Here is a 22,748-nt window from a genome sequence, read left to right as displayed (position 1 = left end):
CCATGGAATTTCCCAGGCAAGAATACTGGAGTGGGGTGCCATTTCCTACTCCTGGAGATCTTCCCAACCTGGGGATTGAAACCCATGTCTTCTATGTCTCCTGAACTGGCAGGTGGGTTCTTTACCACTGCACCACTTGCATACTGATAAAACCAGAAATTTATCTTAGCCAGTTGTGGATTTGAATCATTGCTTGCTCTTTATATTTATTGATTAGACATTATCCAGAGAAATCAGGAGTTATGCTGATTCAGCACTGTTGTAACAGAATCCTTCAAACTCTGATTTACGCTAGACCAGAATGATAGCTGAAAAGTGAAAAAGCAGCAGACGCCAGATTGTTTTTAGGTCTTGCAGATGGCTCAGTAGCAACCACTTGGCTCTGCTGTTGTGGCACCAGCAACAGGACCACAGGCAATGTGACATCTCTCACGCGGACTACTTACAGACGAAGTGGACTCTGCCGCCAGTCTGGCCGCGTATCTGGCGATCAGCCGGTGCTCTTCATCAAGCCGGTTGGAGCTCTCAAGCATACTGTTGAGGACAGAGCAAGAGGGAACCTGTTAGGCAACTGAGAAAGGCAGACATGTTCATACTACCACCCAGGGAAGGGGGAGAGGTTTGCTAGTTCAATTTTTCAGCGCAAAAAAATTTGAAAGCCAAAATAAAGTCCTGTTAGATTATTAATATCAGACTCAGATTCCTGAAAAAGTGAAAGTGTTAGTCACTCAGTCATGTCCGACTCTTTGTAACCCCATGGACTGTAGCCTGCCAGGCTCCTCTGTCCATGGGATTGTCCAGGCAAGAATACTGGAGTGGGTGGCTATGTCCTGCTCCAGGGGATCTTCCCAACCCAGGGATTGAACCCGTGTCTCTCATGTCTCCTGCATTGCAGGCAAATTCTTTACCATCTTAACCACTAGGAAGCCCTGACATGATCTAATATGTGGCCAGGAAGGTCATTAATGAATCTTGACTTACTAAGAAAGCTCCAAGGAGTAGTGACTTTTCTGATCAACATTTCTGATGAAAGAATACTTTCTCTTTCAGTTGTATTGTTTTTAACCATTTTATTTCTTTATTACCCAAGTAACATGTATTCCTTGGGAAACTGATGTGTTAGACAATAAGAAAGCAAGAAGGAAGAAGAAACTTACTGCGGTCGGGTCCCAGTGATCCCCACCTCCCGATAGTCACACTCCTGTGTGTAACCCTCTCCGTTTACAATGGACAGGACTTATGGACTTGCTTCACGTGAATGGCATGTGGCAGAAATAACGGAAGGTAACTTCCAAGACTAGGTTATAAAAAGACCCTGACTTCCTTCTTGGGCGTATTTTTTTCTTCTGTCTCTTGAGCTCTTTTGGGTTGCCTGCCCTGTCGGAAGCTGGAAGCCAGGTCATAGGCTGCTCTGTGGAAAGTCCCAGGTGAGGAGGAACTGAGGCTGGCTAGTAATCCCATGACTGGACCACCTTCGGTTGAGCCTTTAGATGAGACCACAGCCCATTGGACAGTTTGATATACACCTCTGGTCCTCAGCCACAGACACGTAGGCCATATGTGGATTCCTGACCCACTGTCTTTGTTGTTTTAAGCTGCTAAGCTTTGGGGTAATTTCTTATACAGTAGTACATGATGAACATAGTTTCTCATCTACAATATTACTACCCAGGTAACTTGCTATTTTGTATTTACTTCCAGAGAAGTAGAATTATATTAATAGTAATGGCTTCTAATGGTGTGAATCATTTAGTGTCTCCTACAAATTTATGAAAATTCTTCCTACTAGGATAAGATTAGTCTGACCCCTTAAAAACCTTTTAAAAACTGCAGGACTTCCCTGGCACTTAAGATTCTGTGCTTCCAAGGTAAGGGGTGTAGGTTAGATCTGTGGTTGGGGAACTAAGATCTCACATGCCTCATGGGGTGCAGCCAAAAAAAAAGAAGGAAAGAAAGAAAAAAAAAAAACACTAAAGCAAATAGAAGCATTATCAACTCTTCCAGAGAGCTGATATTTCAGAAAGCCCTTCACTGAAGACTAAGTTTTGGGTGCTAATAAAATTTTTGTTTGTTTGTGAAACATACCAGTTACACTAATCCTGTTAGTAGACTAGTTAGCCGATTAGTTTGGTTTATCGGTTATTATGGTGAGTATCAGATCAGGAACAAGATTAGAAACCAGTTTCCTCTCAACCCCCAAAAATACTTATATTCTCCTCCACTGGCTCTTACATTTAAGCTTGTTCCTTAAAAAGATTAATCCTCATGATTATACACTGAAAATGACACACCTCTACACCAACATTAAGGTTATAAGAATTACCAATTTATGGAATTTATGGATTCACATAAAGTAATGTACATTTATATTATTTATGTGTACATTTATATACACAGTAAACATGCAACATAGTCTTTTAACCTTTGTTCTAAAGTGAGAAGATGAGTGAAACTCAGCATACTAGCTACGTCACTTCCAAATAGCTCTTCTTGGTTCAGCAGAATACATTAGTGTAAGCTTTTTTTCCAGTCATTTGGAAGATATTCCTGTCTCTACTATCCCTGCTTTGTCTACATTTCTCACATAAGTAAACTATATCTATTCTTATTCTGAATGCTTCCACTAGACTATGCCCTTTTCTCTAAGTTGCCATTTCCTACTTAGGATATTCCTGAATTTCTCCATTTACCAAATTATCTCTCCATCATCAGAGAAATAGTCTTCTATTTCCTGCTGCCCAAATGAGATAATGCATGGAAAAAGCATCAAGCTAATATGATTCCTGTGCTGTGCTAAGTCGCTTCAGTCATGTCCCAACTCTTAGCGACCCCATAAACTGTAGCCCTCCAGGTTCTCCTGTCCGTGGGACTCTCCAGGCAAGAATACTGAAGTGGGTTGCTGTGCCCTTCTCCAGGGGATCTTCCTGACCCAGGGATCAAAATATGATGCCTAGAATACAGGGAGGCCTGGCGTGCTGCGATTCATGGGGTTGCAAAGAATTGGACACGACTGAGTGACTGAACTGTACTGAACTGAACTGAGAATACATTAAATGCTCAAAAATATTAGTTAATATAATTTTATTGTTATTTCACCTCTGAAGTAACCTGTTCAGATTCACTGATGATTCTGAAGTCCTTCAAAATGTCACCTACCATCCAACAACCATCTAGAGTGGGGTTTCTCAAACTTTAGTGTGTATACATATCATGGAGGGATCTTGTGAAAATTCAGTCTCTGATTCTAGAGTGAGGGTGGTGGGATAGGATGGGATCACAGAACCTGCATTGCCAGCAAGCTCTCAAGATATGTTAATATGTATTTTGAATAGCAAGGACCTAGAAGATCTTGAAAATAAAATGGAAAAGTTAAACATGTGAAATGAACCCTAAATGCAAACTGCATGAAATATATCATTTTTCATATCCATATAGCATTGTGATATTTTACAAATGTTCCCTTAAGATAGATATTCTTAGATTCAGGGCTCACCTATGTGTAGTACTATTCCCAGTGGATGGAGGTTTCAATCAGCATACAAATTCAGACTTGGAATAAGAAACTATTTTACTAGCCAAAGGCTGAATTAGTTCTGGACAATGTATGTTTTAAAACAGATGTTTAAAACAGATGTTTTATAACACATGTCTGCCCTTTGCAGTGGTTAAAAATAATAGCTGAATTTCTTGCTACAGCTTTAATAAGAAAGTGAAAGTTATGCTGTCCTTACTTTAAAATAAAACTGCCCCACAAAGAAACAATTCAATTTGATTTTGAATGCATTTATCATTTTCTGGTTGATATATTAGAGACCATGTGTCTAATTCAACACAGTTTATTCAGACAAGGCCCACTGCTCTAAGCTTGGGACAACGATCTGTTCGACTGCCTGAAAGTGACTTTGTCAAAAACATGTGTGAGTGTTTTGATAAATAAATAATAAAAAAACCTTGATAAAGGAAAAAAACCCCCTCATGATAAAAGTCCCTTTTATCATGAATGACCAGAAGGTATAAATAATATGAAGGTTACTAAAAGGAGCCTCCTGGAAATGTCAGAGGTGAAGGTGTGGGATCTTGTCTAGGAAGCTATAACTCACACTTCCCTGCCCCTTCTTCCCCAGCACCAAGTGAATGAGGGGTGAAATGATGGATCGCCCCTTTGTGCACACATGATTTATGCGTCCACATGTGCAGTTTCCGTACGTTCACATTATACAAGGGTGAATGAAGCATTCCCCTAATAAATTCCATTATTTCAAGACTTCAGTTACAAAAAGTTGAAAGTAAATGACCAATAAACCCTAAATCATTAAAGAAATACCAATCCCAACATCGTCTCCATCCTTGCCTATTCATTTCCAGATTTTATAATCTTGCTACAAGACCATGATGAATTAAAAAGAGGCTGCTGTGTAGACTTCAGTTCAGAATGGGGAAATCTATTATTTTGCAAGTTCTCCACTTTTGACCTTAAATACACGGCCAGCATCTGTTGCTGTGATTTCAAAATGGCATCTGGGAAACTTGAATGGCAGGGCTAGGGCTTCCTAAATTATGATGTAGTAGCGATTTCTGGGAACTCAATGTTCATTCACATTTCTCTGGTATCTCTACAGGCCTGTTTCCCTGGTGGCCCACAGTTTAGGACTTCACACTGTCACTGCTGAGGGCTCAGGTTCATTCAATCCCTGGTTGAGGATCTAAAATTCTATAAGACATGCAGCAAAAAAAAGAAAAGAAAATCAGAATAAATGTAAAAAAAAGTATTTGTCTACACTTGGGTCATGAAAAGATTCACCTATGTTAAAAAAAAAAAACAAACATGTCAATGTATGCCAAAACCAATACAGAATTGTAAAGTAAAAAAAATAAATTATTAAAAAATAAATTAAAAACAAACAAACAAATAATAAGGTGATCCAAAGGGCACCAGAAATACCTCTTCATTTTTCCTTAGTATTTTTTTCCATTTGTCAGAATGGTGACATAAACTTTATCACTAGAGATTACTTTTTATGGTCATTAAGTGTGACTGCTCTTTTATTAAAATGCAAATAGCTATTAGGAAGATTACTGCCTGAGAAGGCATTACTAGTTATTACTTAAGAGGAGGATGACTTTTTCCTTTTCTTTCACAGTTGGTTAAGAGCAAAAAGCCATAGGAATCTTCTTCCCTAGTGGCTCAGATGGTAAAGAACCTGCCTGCAATACAGGAGACCTGAATTTGACCCCTAGGTCGGGAAGATTCCCTGGAGAAGGGGATGGGTACACACTTTAGTATTCTTGCCTGGAGAATTCCATGGACAGAGGAGCCTGGTGGGCTACAGTCCATGGGGTTGGAAAGAGTTGGACATGACTAAGTGACTACACACACACACACACACACACACACACACAAGGGGAGGATGACTTCCTTATCTTTCACAGTTGGTTGAGAGCAAAATGCCATAGGAATCTTCATGGATGATAATAATAATGATAATAATAACTTACAATATGAAAGCCTTCTCTTTAGGGGTACCTTCAAACTCCTTTATCAAGACCCTGACTTTGATAACCCACTATGTTATAATCGTCCACCAAGGCTATGCCTTCTACCTCTACACACTCTCACATTCTTCCATTGCCTTCAATTCCAGCTGCCCCTGATGTGGCCCAGGCCACTGTCCTCTTATCCTGAATGAGTGTAAATTCCTCTCAAAATTTACTCTGATTTGAGTTATTCTTTCTTCCAATTCATTTTCTGTCCTAGAGTCATCGATCTTTCAAAAGTAAGGTTGGTTGAAGCATGCTTCAATAGGTTCTCATTGTTCAAACTCCTAAGAAGACTTTTAAGGTCCTGTACAGTCTAGCTTCATCTTTTACCCCCATGGCTTTACCACACTTAAGCTCAAATGCACCATATTCTCTCTGCTCTAAACAATCTCTCTGCCTCTTCCACCCACTTCCACTTGGCTAATTTCTCTTCATTATGGTATTGACTTTGCCACTTCTCGCTCTTTTGTCCAACCTCCAAATTCAGATCCATTGCTTCTTATATATCCCACAGCACTTTGCACTGCACTGCTCTTATTATAACTGTTATCACTTTGCATTTTATAATAATTGCCTTTTTCATTTGCCTTCATCCTTAACTAAATTGTAACTTCTCTGAAACCAGAATGGTTCACCCTTGGAACTTGAGTGTTTAGCACAGTGCTTGAAACAGGAACTACCCGAGAATTAGTTGGACAAAAGAACAAATAGAGGTTAGTTCATTTAGGCTTGCAACGTCATGGTCTTTGGCCCCCCTCTTTTGAATACTGTTTCGCTCTGTATACATCCTCAACACCTTGAAAAAATCAGAAGAATACAGATGAAATACTGTGTTTTAACACTAGCCATGCCATCTAAAATCGAACTAATCATTTATATTTGGCAGAGTTAAAAATGAAGATACATTTTATGGCTGGATACAGATTCCTTATCTGCTTTATATAGGTGTTCAAGTTCATAGAAATGTCATTGTACTCATTCATATTTATCAACAGTAGATCTTTCCCATCCCACCCCTTCAATAATGGCAAATTCTCTTTTGGTTCATATTTTGTTGTTATTTTAAAGATTAGATTGCAGATGGTGTCAAAGAGGTAAGCGTCCTCTCAAAAGAAATGCTTACACTTAGGAAGGGTGAATAGCTGGTAGCAGGGTTATACAAGAGTGGGTACGAGGTTGGACTGGATCATTTCTGGATGCAAACCTTAGCCGTCTCAATTACTAGCTGTGTGACCCTGCAAAGATCACTTAACCTCTCTGTGCCTCAGTTTTTTCATCTATAAAACAGTTTATATATTCTCATGTACAAACTTAATACATAGCTTATTGGGAGGATGACCATGTAAAGCATTTACAGCAGTGACAGGGTACATGGTAAGGCTGATTGAAGTATCCATTTTTACTCTTACATACAACAGATAATGCCAAAGAATTGATGCTTTTGAACTGTGGTGTTGGAGAAGACTCTTGAGAGTCCCTTGGACTGCAAGGAGATCCAACCGGTCCATTCTGAAGGAGATCAACCCTGGGATTTCTTTGGAAGGACTGATGCTAAAGCTGAAACTCCAATACTTTGGCCACCTCATGTGAAGAGTTGACTCATTGGAAAAGACCCTGATGCTGGGAGGGACTCGGGGCAGGAGGAGAAGGGGATGACAGAGGATGAGATGGCTGGATGGCATCACTGATTCGATGGACGTGAGTTTGAGTGAACTCTAGGAGTTGGTGATGGACAGGGAGGCCTGGCATGCTGCGATTCATGGGGTTGCAAAGAGTCGGACACGACTGAGCGACTGAACTGAACTGATAACAGATAATATTATTTGGTATACCTTTTTTGCACCATCACTTCCTTATCTATAAATCAGGCTTTTTTGCTGAAGAAAATGTGATTGGTTATTGGTTAGTATTCTAGGTTACATCAAAAAGAAGAAAAACAGTTTAGCTGAATCAATGAAGCATTTTATAGAAGCAATAAGTAGTCTTTATATCTCTAATTTCCTAAATAAAGGAAAGAATTAGCTTAACAGTGATAGTCTTCTCTTATTTCTGTATGCAAACTGCAAAGTGCCATGAATTTTTAATAAAAATGTCCCATTTATACAACTTATCAAGCAACATATGTGACCATTTCTCATTCTGCATTCTTTATTTTAGCACATTTGGAGAAAGCACACTCTAAAGTTCATCAGCTCAACAATATTGATGACGATCCACAAGCTAACAGTGCTTATTTTTATCATATTACAGTGGACTGGTTTTACAAAATGGGATTTAAAATCTAACTTATGTGCCTTCAACCTTATTCAAAATTAAGTGAGTAACTAACACTGAATTATTCCTGTGTTCCCAGTACCATACTAGCTCATCTACTTCAATAACCTCATTAGATTGGTAGTGTCACTCTCATTTTCCATGGAAACATAAAATATATTAGAATTTATAACAGAAAAATGAACTCATCTTAAAAGTCAATTTATCATCTGATCGATCATGCTGAGAAAACCCCTGTGAGTACAATGCAGTTCATGCAGATACATACATTGGTGTGTGTGACATTCTTCAGGTCTACATTTTTAGGATGCTAAGGGAGTATCGTTCTCAGAAGTCTAGTACTATAACTGAAAATCCAAAATATTATAAAGAAGAAAAGGAGTAATGTTAACAAGAAAATGAAAACTCAAAAGAAGATACTTCCAGTAGGTGTGGATAATAATTTTTTCCTTCAATAGGTTGCAATAAACTTACCCTTTTCAAAAGCACAACATTTACTGAAAAAAATCAATCAAATCTTAGCCTACACATTAAAAAAATTAAAGGCATACAGTTCAGCGGATTCAGTGTAGTAGTGTTTTAGACTGAATTCTCTCTCTTCAAATTAGTGTTGAAGCCCTAATCCACGGAATATTGGAGTCGGTATCCCCTTTCTCCAGGGGATCTTTCTGACCCAGGGATCAAACGTGGGTCTGTTGCATTGCAGGGAGATTCGTTACCATCCAAGCCACCGCGGATGCCTATAATCCACAGTGTCTTAGAATGTGACTCTATTTGGAGATGGGGCTTTTGAAGAGGTAATTAAGGTTAAATGAGGCCCGTGCGACCCCATGAACTGCAGTCCACTAGGCTCCTCTGTCCATGGGATTCTCCAGGCAAGGATACTGGAGTGGGTTGCCATGCCCTCCTCCAGGGGATCTTTGCAGGCCCAGGGATCAAATCCACGTCTCTTACGTCTCCTGCATTGGCAGGTGGGTTCTTTACCACTAGTGCCACCTGGGAATTAAGGTTAAATGAGGTTGTAAGGGTGGGACCGTAATCCAATATGACTGGAGTCCTTATGAGAAGAGGAAGAGATACCAGGGATGTACATACTCAGAGAAAAGGCCCCCTGGGGACACGGAAAGATGACAGCCATCTGCAGGCCAATCAGAGAGGCCTCAGGAGAAACAGTGCTGCCGGCTCCATCATCTTGGACTTCCATCCTTCAGAATCGTGAGAAAATAAACTGTTGTTCAAATCACACAGTCTGTGGTATTTTGTTGTAGTAGCCGCAGTGAACTAGCACAAAGTCGAAAAGATCAGAGGACATAAAAAATTTCTCTTTGCCCAATATCACTTTAATTTTTTTTGATTTTTATTAGCTGTTTTTGCCACATCAGTGAATTGCTGCTGCTGATCTTCATCCACATTTATCACCTCTACCTAAGTCAAGTTTAATACTTGACTTTTCACCTAGTTTATCAGTTCAGTTCAGTTGCTCAGTCATGTCCAACTCTTTGTGACCCCGTGGACTGTAGCACGCTAGGCTTCCCTGTCCATCACCAACTTCTGGAGCTTGCTCAAACTCATGTCCATCGAGTTGGTGATGCCATCCAACCCTCTCATCCTCTGTCGTCCCCTTCTCCTCCTACCTTCAATCTTTCCCAGCATCAGGGTCTTTTCCAATGAGTCAGTTCTTCACATCAGGTGGCCAAAGTATTGGAGTTTCAGCTTCAGCATCAGTCCTTCCAATGAATATTCAGGACTGATTTCCTTTATGGACTGGTTGGATCTCCTTGCAGTTCAAGAGACTTTCAAGAGTCTTCTCCAACACTACATTTCAAAAGCATCAATTCTTTAGTGCTCAGCATTCTTTATAGTCCAACTCTCACATCCATACAGGACTACTGGAAAAACCATGGCTTTGACTAAATGGATCTTTGTTGAGAAAGTAATGTCTATGCTGTCTAGGTTGGTCATAGCTTTTCTTCCAAGGAACAAACATCTTTTAATTTCATGGCTGAAGTCACCATCTGCAGTGATTTTGGAGCTCAACAAAATAAAGTCTGTCACTGTTTCCATTGTTTTCCCATCCATTTGCCATGAAGTGATGGGACCGGATGCCATGATCTTAGTTTTCTGAATGTTGAGTTTTAAGCCAACTTTTTCACTCTCCTCTTTCACTTTCATCAAGAGGCTCTTTAGTTCTTCTTCACTTTCTGCCATAAGGGTGGTGTCATCTGCATATCTGAGGTTATTGATATTTTTCCCAGCAATCTTGATTACAGTTTGTTCTTCATCCAGCCCAGCATTTTGCATGATGTACTCCACATAGAAGTTAAATACTCAGGGTGACAATATACAGCCTTGATGTACTCCTTTCCTGATTTGCAACATTTGCAACCAGTCTGTTGTTCCATGCACATTTCTAACTGTTGCTTCTTGACCTGCATACAGATTTCTCAGAAGGCAGGTCAGGTGGTCTGGTGTTCCCATCTCTTTAAGAATTTTCCACAGCTTGCTGTGATCCACAACAACCTACTTTATACTCTTATACTAATTTCAGGGCTAATTTATAATAGGTGATTTTTTTTTAATAGCAGAAAGTGTTTTTATAGTAAAAAATTTTTTCCTGAGGATACTTCACAAATTTTGTTTAGAGTGAGAGGGAATTTTATGTCTATAGTACCATCAATAGTCTCCAACCCCAGTGGGCCTTTACTGGGCATCTATGGTATGCCAGGTACTGTGCTGATGCCACAGAGATGGTGTGAATGAGTCTGAGAAGGTCTGGCCTGTAAGCGGAAGGTAGGTAGTGGACCAACCAACCAAGCAATGAATGATTACATTTATGACAGGAATGAAATACATAGTACTCCATGATCAGACTAATGTGGGAGACCTACCTGAGGAGTAGGTACCTTTAACCAGAATTTGGAAATCAGAGGAGAAAGTTCAAGTGTGTGGAGGGAAAGGGCAGGAGGAAAATAGGGAAGAGCTAGTATCTTGGTCATTGAGGCCATTTTAGGGGGTATTTTCAAGGAACTGATCCAAAACTGATGTGACTAAGTATTGTGGCTGAGTGGGAACACCCCGAGGGAGCAGAGGCTGGGAGAGGGGTAGGTGCAGGTTAGATCACACACAGACCTACAGCCCTGGGGAGTGGTCTGGGGTGTGAACTTAAGTGTCATAGGAATCTATTAAAGGAGGAAAGGGAATTTCCTGGTGGCCCACTGGTTAAGACTCTGTATTTTCACTGCAGGGAGCATGGGTTCAATCCCTGCTTGGGGAACTAAGATCCCACAAGCTGTGTGGTGCTGCCAAAAAAAAAAAGAGGCAAGTGAGCCAGTGACTACTTAGACCTGATATGTGAAACCCGGAAATAGGCATCAAAATGTCCAATTTCTCCTACTTGAGAAAAACAATGAGCAGGACAAATTTTAACCTAGTTAAGTGGCCTGACAAAGTGACAGCAATGGTCCATGGCATCAGAGCACAGATGCTGGCCTACACTGTGCTGCCTCCTTCCCTCAAGCGCCTGCTAAGTCGCTTCAGTTGTGTCTGGCTCTTTGAGACCCCATGGGCTGTAGCCCACCAGGTTACTCTGTCCATGGGATTCTCCAGGCAAGAATACTGGAGTGAGTTGCCATGCCCTCCTCCAGGGGTTCATCCTGGCCCAGGGATTGAACCCATATCTCCTGCGACTCTTGCATTACAGGTGGATTCTCTACCTCTGAGCCACTGCGGAAGCCTGTCTTTTCAGAGTTGAAAGAAACACACCGGAAATATCTGACTGGTAAGTATCAAGGTTTATAATTACGGTTAGAGTTGTAAGTTCTGGGCTGGTTTCTGATATCCCTTGGTGTGCCTGCTACCACTGTCCTATAAACCACCAGCAAGTCTAGGGAAGCTATAGGGGAGGCCAGAAAAAGCCCTCACTGTGTGACTCTGAGACCCCTCCTCCACCACGGAAGAAGGTGCTTGAAAACCACTACGGCTTTTGAAACTTCACTTAGGAATTAGGAAGACAGCAGGAATTCTCCCTTGAGCTGCAGTTTATTTGTTTGGCTTATCTGACATCCAACCAGCAAGGACACAAAAGTATATCTTGAATTTAGCAGCAGACTGTTTACAAATGAGTCAGTTTCTCATTATGTTAAGTAGATACAGGGGACAATAGATACAGGGGAAAATGCCTCCACCGAGTGAATTAGGAGCATATATGGATAATCACAAAAACATACCTTTTAATCAAGAACAACTATTAGATTCCTGATTATAGACCATCTCATGAAGGATGCACAGACAGGAAGACCGAGGAATGAGGTAGATAACAAATTATTTTGTCAGTATTAGGAGACCTTGCTGGCAGGTGACCTTGGATAAGTCCTTAATGTCTTGGAACCAGCATCTGCTTATCAGTGAGATGGAAATAATAATATCCAAACTTATGGGCTTTGACAAGCAGATTAAATAATATGTGGGAAAGGGCTTTGTAATTTTTTAAGCATTTCATAGATGTAAAATTTATTATTGATATTCTGGCTGCTGTCATGAGGTCCAAGAGACTGAAAAGTTTTGTCATTTTGAAGCTTATAATTAAAATGAGAAATCACAATGTGCAGAACTAAATACATAAATGGTAATTTGTTAACAATTCCTTTTACTAGTATGTGCTCAAAATATCTCTTAAAATGAAATAAAAATAATATAGTAGGATATGCAATTTTAGTAAATAGAGATGTGGTGGATACAGTATGGAGTGTCCAAAAGAGCTTTCTGGAGAGCATGCATTTATATAGGCTTTATAAAAGGCAATGTGGCCTAGTGGTTATGCGCTTGGGATCAAGCAGATGAAGGTAGAAATCTCTGCCCTACTGTGTAGTGGATTTGTGTCTGTGAGAGAATCATGTAGACTCTGAATTGGTACCTTTACCAATTGATAAAATGGGGATGAGAGTATTTACTCTACAGGCTTATCTAAGGACCAGGGGAAATTATGTAAATAAAGTTTTAAACACAATGCTTATTGTGAGGCAAATACTTTAAAAACGGTAGCTCTTGGGCTTGACATATATACACTACTGATACTATCTACTTCCCTGGCGGCTCAGAAGGTAAAGACTCTACCTGTAATACGGGAGGCCTGGGTTTGATCCTTGGGTGGGGAAGATCCCATGGAGAAGGGCATGACAACCCACTCAAATATTCTTGCTTGGAGAATTCCATGGACAGAGGAGCCTGGTGGGCTATAGTCCATGGGGTTGCAAAGGGTCAGACGTGATTGAGCAACTAAAACTTTCAATTTCATAAAATAGGTAATTAATGAGAACCTACTATATAGCACAGGGAATTCTACTCAATGCTCTGTCTGACCTAAATGGGAAGGAAATTCAAAAAAGAGGGGATGCGTGTATAGCTGATTCACTTTGCTGTAGAGCAGAAACTAATACAGCATTGTAAAGCAATTATGCTCCAATAAAAATAACAAAAAACAAAACCAAAATAAAAACACAATCATATGCTTCATATACTTTTAAAAAAGTAACTCTTGTGGTTACCATCATTCTAGATCTCACTATAGCTGAATGAGAGTAAAGCCTCATAGCTATGATGATAATAAAGGAAAGGAGAGATCACTTCCTCACTTACAGAATCCTGGCAGGTGTGGGGAATCATTAGCAATTAATTACAATAAAGGAAAGGGAGGGGGAAAAATGAGAAAAGAGAAAAAATAGAAGCTGGAATTTTTTAAGGATGGAAAACAGTGATGAGAATTATGGAGAGTAGGAGCTATTAAAATGGAGTAGGCTTCATTGATCAGTCTTAAATTCTGCTTTGTTTTCAAAATACAAATCTCAACTAGCTTTCATCAAGTCAATGTAAGGTGTCTCTGCTGAGACAGGTTTATGGTCTTAAGTGGCCATCAAGTCAATACGATTAACCACTGGAGGAGGGAAAAGGGCTGGGAGTGTCAAACTCTGGGCTCTCCTCTTTGGAGATTTCTCTGTTACAACTTTAATTAAGAAAAGGTCAAAGAAGAGCTGTAGAAATAATGGGAATGTGTTTAGAATTACAGAGGAGGATATGATGTGAGATCTCGGCATTGCCTTCAGACATGATTGGATCTTTACTATATCCTGCTTTGAAGATTTCCAACACAGATTTTGGCAGGGAGGCAATTTAAGCATTTAGTTCTGTTGTTTCAGCTACTGTATAACACTGGGGGTGGTCCAAATTCATTGGGTGTAAGATGAAAACAATTACTCTTTCCACTTGTAGTTTTGGGAGGTAGAGATGTAAGAAAGAAAAGTAACTGTTTGATCTACAGACTGGGAAAATTTGAACAAAGAGATGGGTTTAGCTGAAGAGTTCATCTTTATCTCCCCAAACAGAAGGATATAGTATAAAATTAAACCAATATGCTGATTTTATATATATACATACATACACATATAAATATTAAATACAAATTAAGATAAGTATATAACTATTAAAACAAATAAATGTTCAATGTATCACTTAAACTCATGTGGTAATCTTTCAAAAAATATTTCTAAGGCATCAGAAGCAGTCAAGAGAGGAAAGTTCTACAAACAAAGAAGTGGTTAACAATAGCAAGTGGTGAGAGTGAGGCCAAATGTTTCAAGGATGTTTTCTATGACACAGTAGAAGAAAGGGAATCAATTTTAGAGGAAATTTAACCCCTACATATTTATGACTGCAAAAAAAATCCATAGGCTCTTAATTCAGAGAAATTATATTAGGGTTATTAAATAAAGTCAAATACTTCTAAGGAACGGGTTTGCAAAACATGTTTGTAAAAAAGTTGTCTAAACTAGGATGAAACATAGGATAATTATACAGTGTGTCCATTTATTTCCATTCAAATCGAAAATGTACATTTATTATTAACTAACTTGTACCAATGGCAGGAATCTCCTATGTCACAACTAAAATAGAAAGGGAAAACTCTAGGAATGCCGTTATTCTAATACTTTATCTGAATTCACACATTTAACGCATGTGAAAGTAAGCTTTGCCTCTATCAGGATGAGTACTCTGAAACATTTGTAAGAGAAGAGTTGACAGACAATTTCTCCCAATGTTATCATTGTTCAGGAAATGATTTCCATGGTATGATCTCATCCTATTTCTTTTCCATATCTATTTTAAGAGAATGGAGCTTGTTCTCCAAATTGGCAGAAACACACAAGTCCTCGGAATAAGACAAATTATTGCATCACCATCGTGCAGTAATTTGATATGGCCCATATAACACAGAATTGACCAGAGGGACCCAGAGTCCTGCATTTCCCTAGATGCTAATATTCAGCACAGCACCCATTTACACAACTTGTCCTTTAGCTAAGATATTAGCAAAAATGTGAATTCTATGGTACATTAATGGGTAGTGTCCAAAGTAATATCACAAGATATTTTAATTGAATTGGTTAAAAAAAATACTTTAGTGACACCTCTACCATCCAGTGACTTTGCCCCTTGCTGAGACTGCTTATCAAGAGATCAGACTGTTTCCCTTTCTCAGGACAGTCAAGCAGCCAAACCTGCACTAACCATGATGGGTTGTTCCGGAGCATGTTGACATACAACCCGATGAGAACATGTTCATCAGCTAGCCTGTCTGCCACATTCAGGCTGTACTGTATCCTGAAACAGGGCAGGAGGAAAGAAAGGATGTTGTTAGGAGAGGTAGACAGAAATAAGTGGGGCAGGCAGGAGTGAGTTTGTGGTAGTAAGGGCATTTAGAAAACCAAGCAGGTAAAGGAAAACTAAACGATGTTCTACGAAAAAACACAAGCAAAATCCAAGCAATGACATTCACAGTGCCATTTCATTCACTTAAAAGACTTCCACTTAGGTCAAGTCACTTTTAAGAATGCAGATTTGCATTCTTCAAACCACTAAGTCCAAGAAATTCATCTGTACAGTAAATACACTGAAATAGCTTGTAAGCAAAGATTATCTTTTGGAAGATCAAATCTGAAGCTTAGTAATTTTAACAAGGAAATCAGGGAAAGCAAGTAACAACACAGATGTGTCTACTCAAAATAACTACTTGGGGCTGTTAATGGGGTTATGATGAAGCTGCTTTGACTAAATCAAAGATGGTCTTTCAAACACAAAGCATCTTTGACACAAGAAATCTGCATTTTTAGTTCAGTTAATTCAGGGTTCCAGCACACTCTGGCTTTAACTTACCCTTTGCCCTTCAGCAAAGCTGGAGCAGCCCTAGCCAGCAGTTTGCTCTGCTCGACTTCACTGTCCTTGGGAGGAGAGCTGGTTAATAAGATGGGAAAGCCAAGAAGAGCATAAACACGGCAATGCATTCAAGAACAGAAACTGGCAACAGAAACTCCCCAAGACTACATCCAAGCTCCATTTGGACAGCTCTTTCATTACTTTGAAAAGTTCAAGATGTTTTTAGATTTCCTCAGAGTTGGGCTAGAAGTAGCAACCTGGCCTGAGAACTGCAATTACAATTACACAAGCCCCACTGTGATCCCAGATTTGACCTCTGCTATTTGCCTAACAAATAGATTGCATATGCCTAGACACAAAGACCATTCATTCATTCAGCAGTCCTGACAGACTATCTTGTGTACAGTGGAGCAGTTCTCTAAGTCTTGCCAGCCTTCAGACCCCACACAAGAAGCTGACTTCTGCAGTCTGCTCTCTATTCTCTGATTGTCTGTATTGAATAGAGAATTGAAAATTACCTAGTTAGAGATTGGTGTCATATTAAAAGTGTTTTCCTACTTCAGGCACAAATCACCTGACCTTGGCTGTGAAGCTGCAAGGAAAACTTCCAGAGAAACAGAGAAATAAATCTTTGAGCCTTATAAATATATATGTTCATAGACCTTGTGTCTATAACTGGTGAAGAGGGCCCACCAATAGAGCAAATTCTTATTATTTTATATTTACTAGGAAGAACATTCATTTAATTGGTAATTTTATGACAGCTTAATGTAGTTTTGTTAAAGAATACATAGAAGTATAAATAATAACTAATAACATGTGGCCAAGCCAAAGTCACCCAAGATTTACTATAATGAATATGCATGCTTCATTGAGAAATATATTGATTCTTAGTATTATAATTTTGCTTGTAATATGCTTAAAAAGAGTTTGTTCTTCTATAGGCTAAGAATTTGCCCTGCAACACTGATGTACTTAAAACTAACCCTTTCTCCCTTCATGGAGAATAAAAAAATTAACTGTGTGACTGTTTGAATACCAAGTGTTTAATTACTTGGATAGAAATTATTGGATTATTTACCACAAACTTCCCCAACTTTTCCAAAGTTTCTTAATGTAATGTGAAACTGTGAAAGTGTTAGCTGGTCAATCATGTCTGACTCTTTGCGATCCCATGGACTGTAGCCCACCAGGCTCCTCTGTCCAAGGAGTTTTCCAGGCAAGAATACTGGAGTGGGTAGCCATTCATTCCCTTCTCCAGGGGATCTTCCCAACCCAGGCATCAAACCCAGGTTTGATCTTCTGCATTGCAGGTAGATTCTCTATCACCTGAGACACGAGGGAAGCCCATAAATGTAAGAATGGCTAAATAAAGCAACTAGAAATCTCAAAAACTTTAACTACAAGTTTTAAGGTTTTACTACAAACTACCACTTTTTCAGACTACAGAGCACAAAATATAGCAATTTATAAATGAATATCACATTAAATTATGCATATTACAACTGGAATTCTTATAATTTATAATAATATATACTACAAAGATTCCTTAAATAGTGAGGCTTATGGTAAATTTAAAAACAAATTTTATCTATAAAAAATATCTACTGTAGCGTAGGTAGGTAGTCATGGGTTTAATATATGACTTCATCCAGCTTTTCAGGACTGTACCTATTACTCAAAAAGTACAACTGCACAAACAAAATTGACTTTAAAAATGAAATTAATGCTCTAGGAGAATTTACTTTTCTGATGAAGCTAAGCTTTTTTAACAGCATATTGATTTTCAGCTTCTGAGACTATGAAACATGCTGTCAGGGCCAAATAACAACTTTAAGCCATTAGAGTTGTCGTCCCACCATCCCACCAAGACAGCAAAGCCCTCTACGCTCATTATCCAGTAACTACAGTCCTACCACTGCCCAGTCAGCTCCCTCAATTTTTTTTTCTTTAAAATAACACAAAATAGATCTACCTATTATATAATTGATTTCAGATTCCTGTAAAACCACTCAAAACACTGTGTGAAATGGTCAGAATTCTTCCCTCCAACTGAAACTATCTCTCTGCTTTGTTACATATGCTACTTCATACCTTGAGTCCCAGAAATTGTGCTATTTCCTTAAATCAAAGGCCTAATAATTACACAGTCACAACCTCTGATGTTGAGTGTGCAAGAAGCAAAGAAAAAGAAACATGGGAGGATCAACTAGGAGGATGTGTTTGTTACAAATTACTCTGGTGATGCCTTATGGGAGAAAGGTGATGTGTTAACAAAGCTGTGCGTGTCCTACCACTTACTCACTGGCAAGCTTGGGCACTGGAGGAGACCTGCTGACATTACGATGGTGCAGGGTTGGCAGCAGAAAGCAAGCACTTGCCCAGATTCTCCTTTGGTGGCTCATTCTTTCTGTCTCTCCAATGCTTTGGACCCTTCTCTCCTTCCTCGCCTCCACTTGCCTGTCCCCCTTGCCCTTTCCCAGTCCCTTCCTTCCTCAAAGGGACTAGCAGATGTACATATACCTCTCCTATCTTTTTGTCTTCTCCTCGAATTCTTCTCCTCATCATTTATTACTGGGAAGCCAAAACTATGATCATGGGTAGAGGAAGCCAAGGGATTCCTCTAGTGGTCCAGTGGTTAGGACTCTGCTGCCAGTGCAGGGGGTGCGAGTTTGATGTCTGGTCGGGGAACTAAGATTCCCACATGCCGTGTGGCATAGCCAAAAGAGAAAATTAAATAAATTTAAAAATAATATAGAGGAAGCCAAGTGAATGATGAAAACAGTGGAAAAAGGCACTCAACTGAAATGGATCAAGAACTGAGAAAGCAGACAAAGAGGCAGGTTGCACTTAAAACTTGGCTCTATAAAGACTTTTCACGTGAAGTATCTTTACCAGAATAGCTTCTGCAGCTCACAAGGAGCTTGAAGGAAGGAAGTAAAGTGAAACAAATTTTCTCCTGAACTGTTGTCAAGGTAGTGACATCAAGTAGTTTTTGATGATCTCTTTAAAGCAATATACCCTCACAATATTTCATAGAGTAATTTTGATGTTTAAACTTTCATTTTGTAGCTCTGGCAGTTTCCTTGGAGAAGATTGGTGATACTTCCAATTCACTGTGGCCTCTGGGATGTGGCAACACTGGAACCTAGAGCCTTATCAAGAAGTGACTCCATATATATGTGTTAATATATGATATTTGCTTTTCTCTTTCTGACTTACTTCACTCTGTATAACAGGCTCTAGGTTCATCCACTTCATTTCGACTGACTCAGTTTGTTCCTTTTTATGGCTGAGTAATATTCCATTGCATATTTGTTGTTCAGTCTCCCAGTTGTGTCCAACTCTTTGTGATGGACTGCAGCATGCCAGGCTTTCCTGTCCTTCCCCATCTCCCAGAGCTTGCTCAAACTCATTTCCATTGAGTTGGTGATACCATCCAACTATCCCATCCTCTGTTCCTCCCTTCTCCTCCTGCCCTCAATCTTTCCCAGCATCAGGGTCTTTTCCAACAAGTCTTCCATTGTATATATGTACCACAACTTCTTTATTCATTCATCTGCTGATGGACATCCAGGTTGCTTCCATTTTCTGGCTATTGTCTGTATACTTATGGCTGATTTCACATTGCCATACAGCAGAAACCAACATAACATTGTAAAGCAATCATCCTCCAATAAAAAAATTTTTTTTTAAAAAAGAAGTGACTGCTTCTGGGATGTCAAACATCCCAATGGCTCTTCTGTACTGCTAGCTCTTGGAGCTTCTACACCTTCTGCATGCCTCGTCTTTAAATTCAAATGCATTCCTCCTTTTTAGCTCTGAAACTGGAAACTACCCGGGGCTCATTTCGACTGTGGGTGATGAATCTTTTCTAATCTGAATCCCAAGGAGAAGCAAAGCTACCATCCTAAGATTGTGTGTATACATGCCTCTTTCTCTTATTATCCTTATTTTCTTTTCACCAGGCCCTGCCACTGTATAAAGACTTCCTTCTGCACACATTTTTTCGTTACTGGGTATGGGGACAATCATACCCAGAAGGTGTGACCAGGTGAAATTTGAATTTCATGTGTTCTGCTGAAAGAAAAGAGGCTGGAAATAATCCTTTAGATTATTCTTTTCTAAAAAATTCTCTTATTTTTTCACCAATTCCTTTTTATACTCTGTATAGGGAGTATAGGGAAAGAACATATAAGAAGAAAAATTGTCTTCTTCTAAAAATTTTCACACACACACACATACACTCTGACATAATGGGTTCTGGAAGGACAGAATTATTTCAAAATATTTCATATTTATTTATTTAAATTCACCCTTTAGTTTCAGAGGATGACAACTGATGTCAGGATTTTTTCTTAAGTGCAAACATTTTGGGGTATTCTAGTGGCATTAGTGGTAAAGAACTTGCCTGTCAATGCAGGAGCCTTAAGAGACCTTGGTTCGCTCCCTGGGTTGGGAAGATCCCCTGGAGGAGAGCATGGCAACCCACTCCAGGATTCTTGCCTGGAGAACCCCATGGACAGAAGAGCCTGGGGGCTACAGTCTATAGGGTTGCATAGAGTCGGACACGACTGAAGTGATTTAGCACGCATGCACACAAGCTAGGTAACAAAACCACACACAAATGTTCCTTGGGTTTTTACTTAGACCTGCCATATAGTTTTAAAAACCACTTCTGCGTATGCTGTGTTATTACATTAGCTCTACCCAAATGTTTCTCTTTTCTTTAACATGAAAGTAACAAGATTTAAATAAAAGTCTTGCATAGAGCAATAACATAATGTAAACAAATTATGTATAATTATCATTACAATGGTTAAATGGAAAATGGTATTTGAACCATGGCAAATTAAGAACAGATATTTCCTTTTTCATTTATTCTTAAATAATTGATAAACTTTTTGGTGTTTGGGGTTATGAAGAATGACTTGTAAACATGGCTTCCTCCTTATCTGTCAGTTGGGAATAACATTTTGCTTATCACTATAACTAACACAGACTATGCCAAGGTCATCAAACTAATTTAAATACAATAAAGAGTCCACAAGTCAGGTTTTTCAAGAGATAATTTGTTGATAACTCTTGTTTCCTTTCTTTTTCTAGCCTTCTATATCTTTGATGTGAAATGTAAAATATCTTCCACATGCAAATCAGCAAACATGCATAAAAATAGCTCAGCGTCTCAGTGGGAAAATGAGTTGTCATCAATTCAGGCTGGCATGAAAGTCAGACCATCTTAAGCAGGTACCATGGAAGAAATAATAAGAATTCTAGGTCATACTTGATTCACTACATTTACTGTGTTCCCCAGATAGTATCAAGCCGTTATCAATTGTATTTTTGCCAAGAGATGCCTAAAAAGTTTGCTGGGTATGGGGCACACACAGACAGCAACTAAGCAACTCTAGTAAAGAGTGAAGAAGAGGTGACTGTATATTTAATTATATACTAACATTTTAGTATAGGGAACAGAGTTGAGTTCAAAGACCAGTTTAATTCAAGTTTGAAAAAAATCTAGCATCTCAGTGGAACTCTGGGAATAAAGAAAGCTACATGGGATAAATATTTGCAGACAATGTTTATTTCAAATTTCATACACATAACCCTAAAGAACAAAAAGAAAGAAGAAATCTTCAGGTGGTTGATTTCTAAGTGTATACCTGTTTTTATGATGCTGATTTATAAATTTACCTGCTTTCCTGACTGAAAAGGAAAAGGCTTTAATCTCAGAAAATATTACCTATGAAAAAAACTGATTTTCAGAAGCAAAGGCTGAATTCAGTACCTCAGTTTTGTTTCTATTCACTTTTGATTACCAAAGCACAAATGCTTCAAGTTTAGTTTGAATATTATACATCAGATTAAAAATCTGGATTGTTAGGTAAAGACTCTTTGGGAAGGCAAAGTTTCATTTGAAAAAATGAAAAAGGACATAGAGAATTAGCCTTTCTGTGGTTGAAAATCCAAGCAAATCAACCAACTGACCAACAGTCAACCAACAAAAATAACTCGCAAATGCTTTTTCATTGAAAAGGATCAGGATTTAGGAAATGCGTGGGTAGGCAGCCTATCTTCCCCATATGTACACCTGGACCTGAGACAGTATTAGTAATTAACCAAATAACATGGTGATAAACCAGAAAACAGTATGTTAGATTGTGTTCAACACTATGAATCCTAAGCCAGGTTCTAACATTTGGGACAGTGATCAGATCTGGCTAGATGGTATACATAATAGCCAAAGTGATTCTTTTTGTGAGCAGTTAAGAGTTTAGAGGCTGTATGTGCAAATATATGGAAGAGATGTTTCTAAATTTGAAAGTAAAAGAATCTAATGATTGAAACTTTTAGAATGCCCTTATTGTATGAAGAAATGGCCATAATAGCCATGATTAGTGAAACATTTTACACAAGAAAGGACTGGTTAGCTCTCTCACATAAATGGGGGAAGGATTTGGGCAGATAATTAAGATTTTACAAAGGGGGCATGATGCCGAAAGAGACAGAGCAGACACTCAGAGGCACAAGGCTGTGGGCAGTGAGGCGTGAAACAGGGCCTTTTGGGCCCAAATCTGTAGTCAGCTCTTGCAATAATATTTGCCATAATGGCAAGCTATCTTTCATAAGTTTAATGCGGCTGCCCTATCATATATCATACATCATATATTGGAGCTTTTTACCTAGTGGTGATAATACGCTTCCTTTTCATATAAATTCATGCATTTATA

At 39.0% G+C, this 22,748-nt stretch overlaps 1 protein-coding gene across 31 annotated transcripts in view; it reads right to left on the bottom strand.

Moving 5' to 3' along the window:
- DTNA (dystrobrevin alpha) overlaps positions 1-22,748 on the bottom strand; it is a 443,139-nt gene that overhangs the window by 45,147 nt on the left and 375,244 nt on the right. For 15 of the 31 annotated variants that reach the window (XM_040264848.1, XM_040264850.1, XM_040264827.1 and 12 more), the window contains one exon: positions 447-534. In XM_040264848.1, coding sequence (XP_040120782.1) covers positions 447-534 — 88 coding nt within the window. Of the gene's footprint in view, positions 1-446; positions 535-15,372; positions 15,466-16,017; positions 16,096-22,748 lie in introns of all 31 variants that reach the window. The other 16 variants (XM_040264818.1, XM_040264821.1, XM_040264817.1 and 13 more) reach the window with 2 other exon arrangements.

This window comes from Oryx dammah, unplaced genomic scaffold (assembly GCF_014754425.2).
Source record: "Oryx dammah isolate SB20612 unplaced genomic scaffold, SCBI_Odam_1.1 HiC_scaffold_22, whole genome shotgun sequence".
NCBI lineage: Eukaryota > Metazoa > Chordata > Mammalia > Artiodactyla > Bovidae > Oryx > Oryx dammah.
Note: the sequence above shows the minus strand (reverse complement) of the source record. Positions and strands in the feature narration are given on the sequence as shown.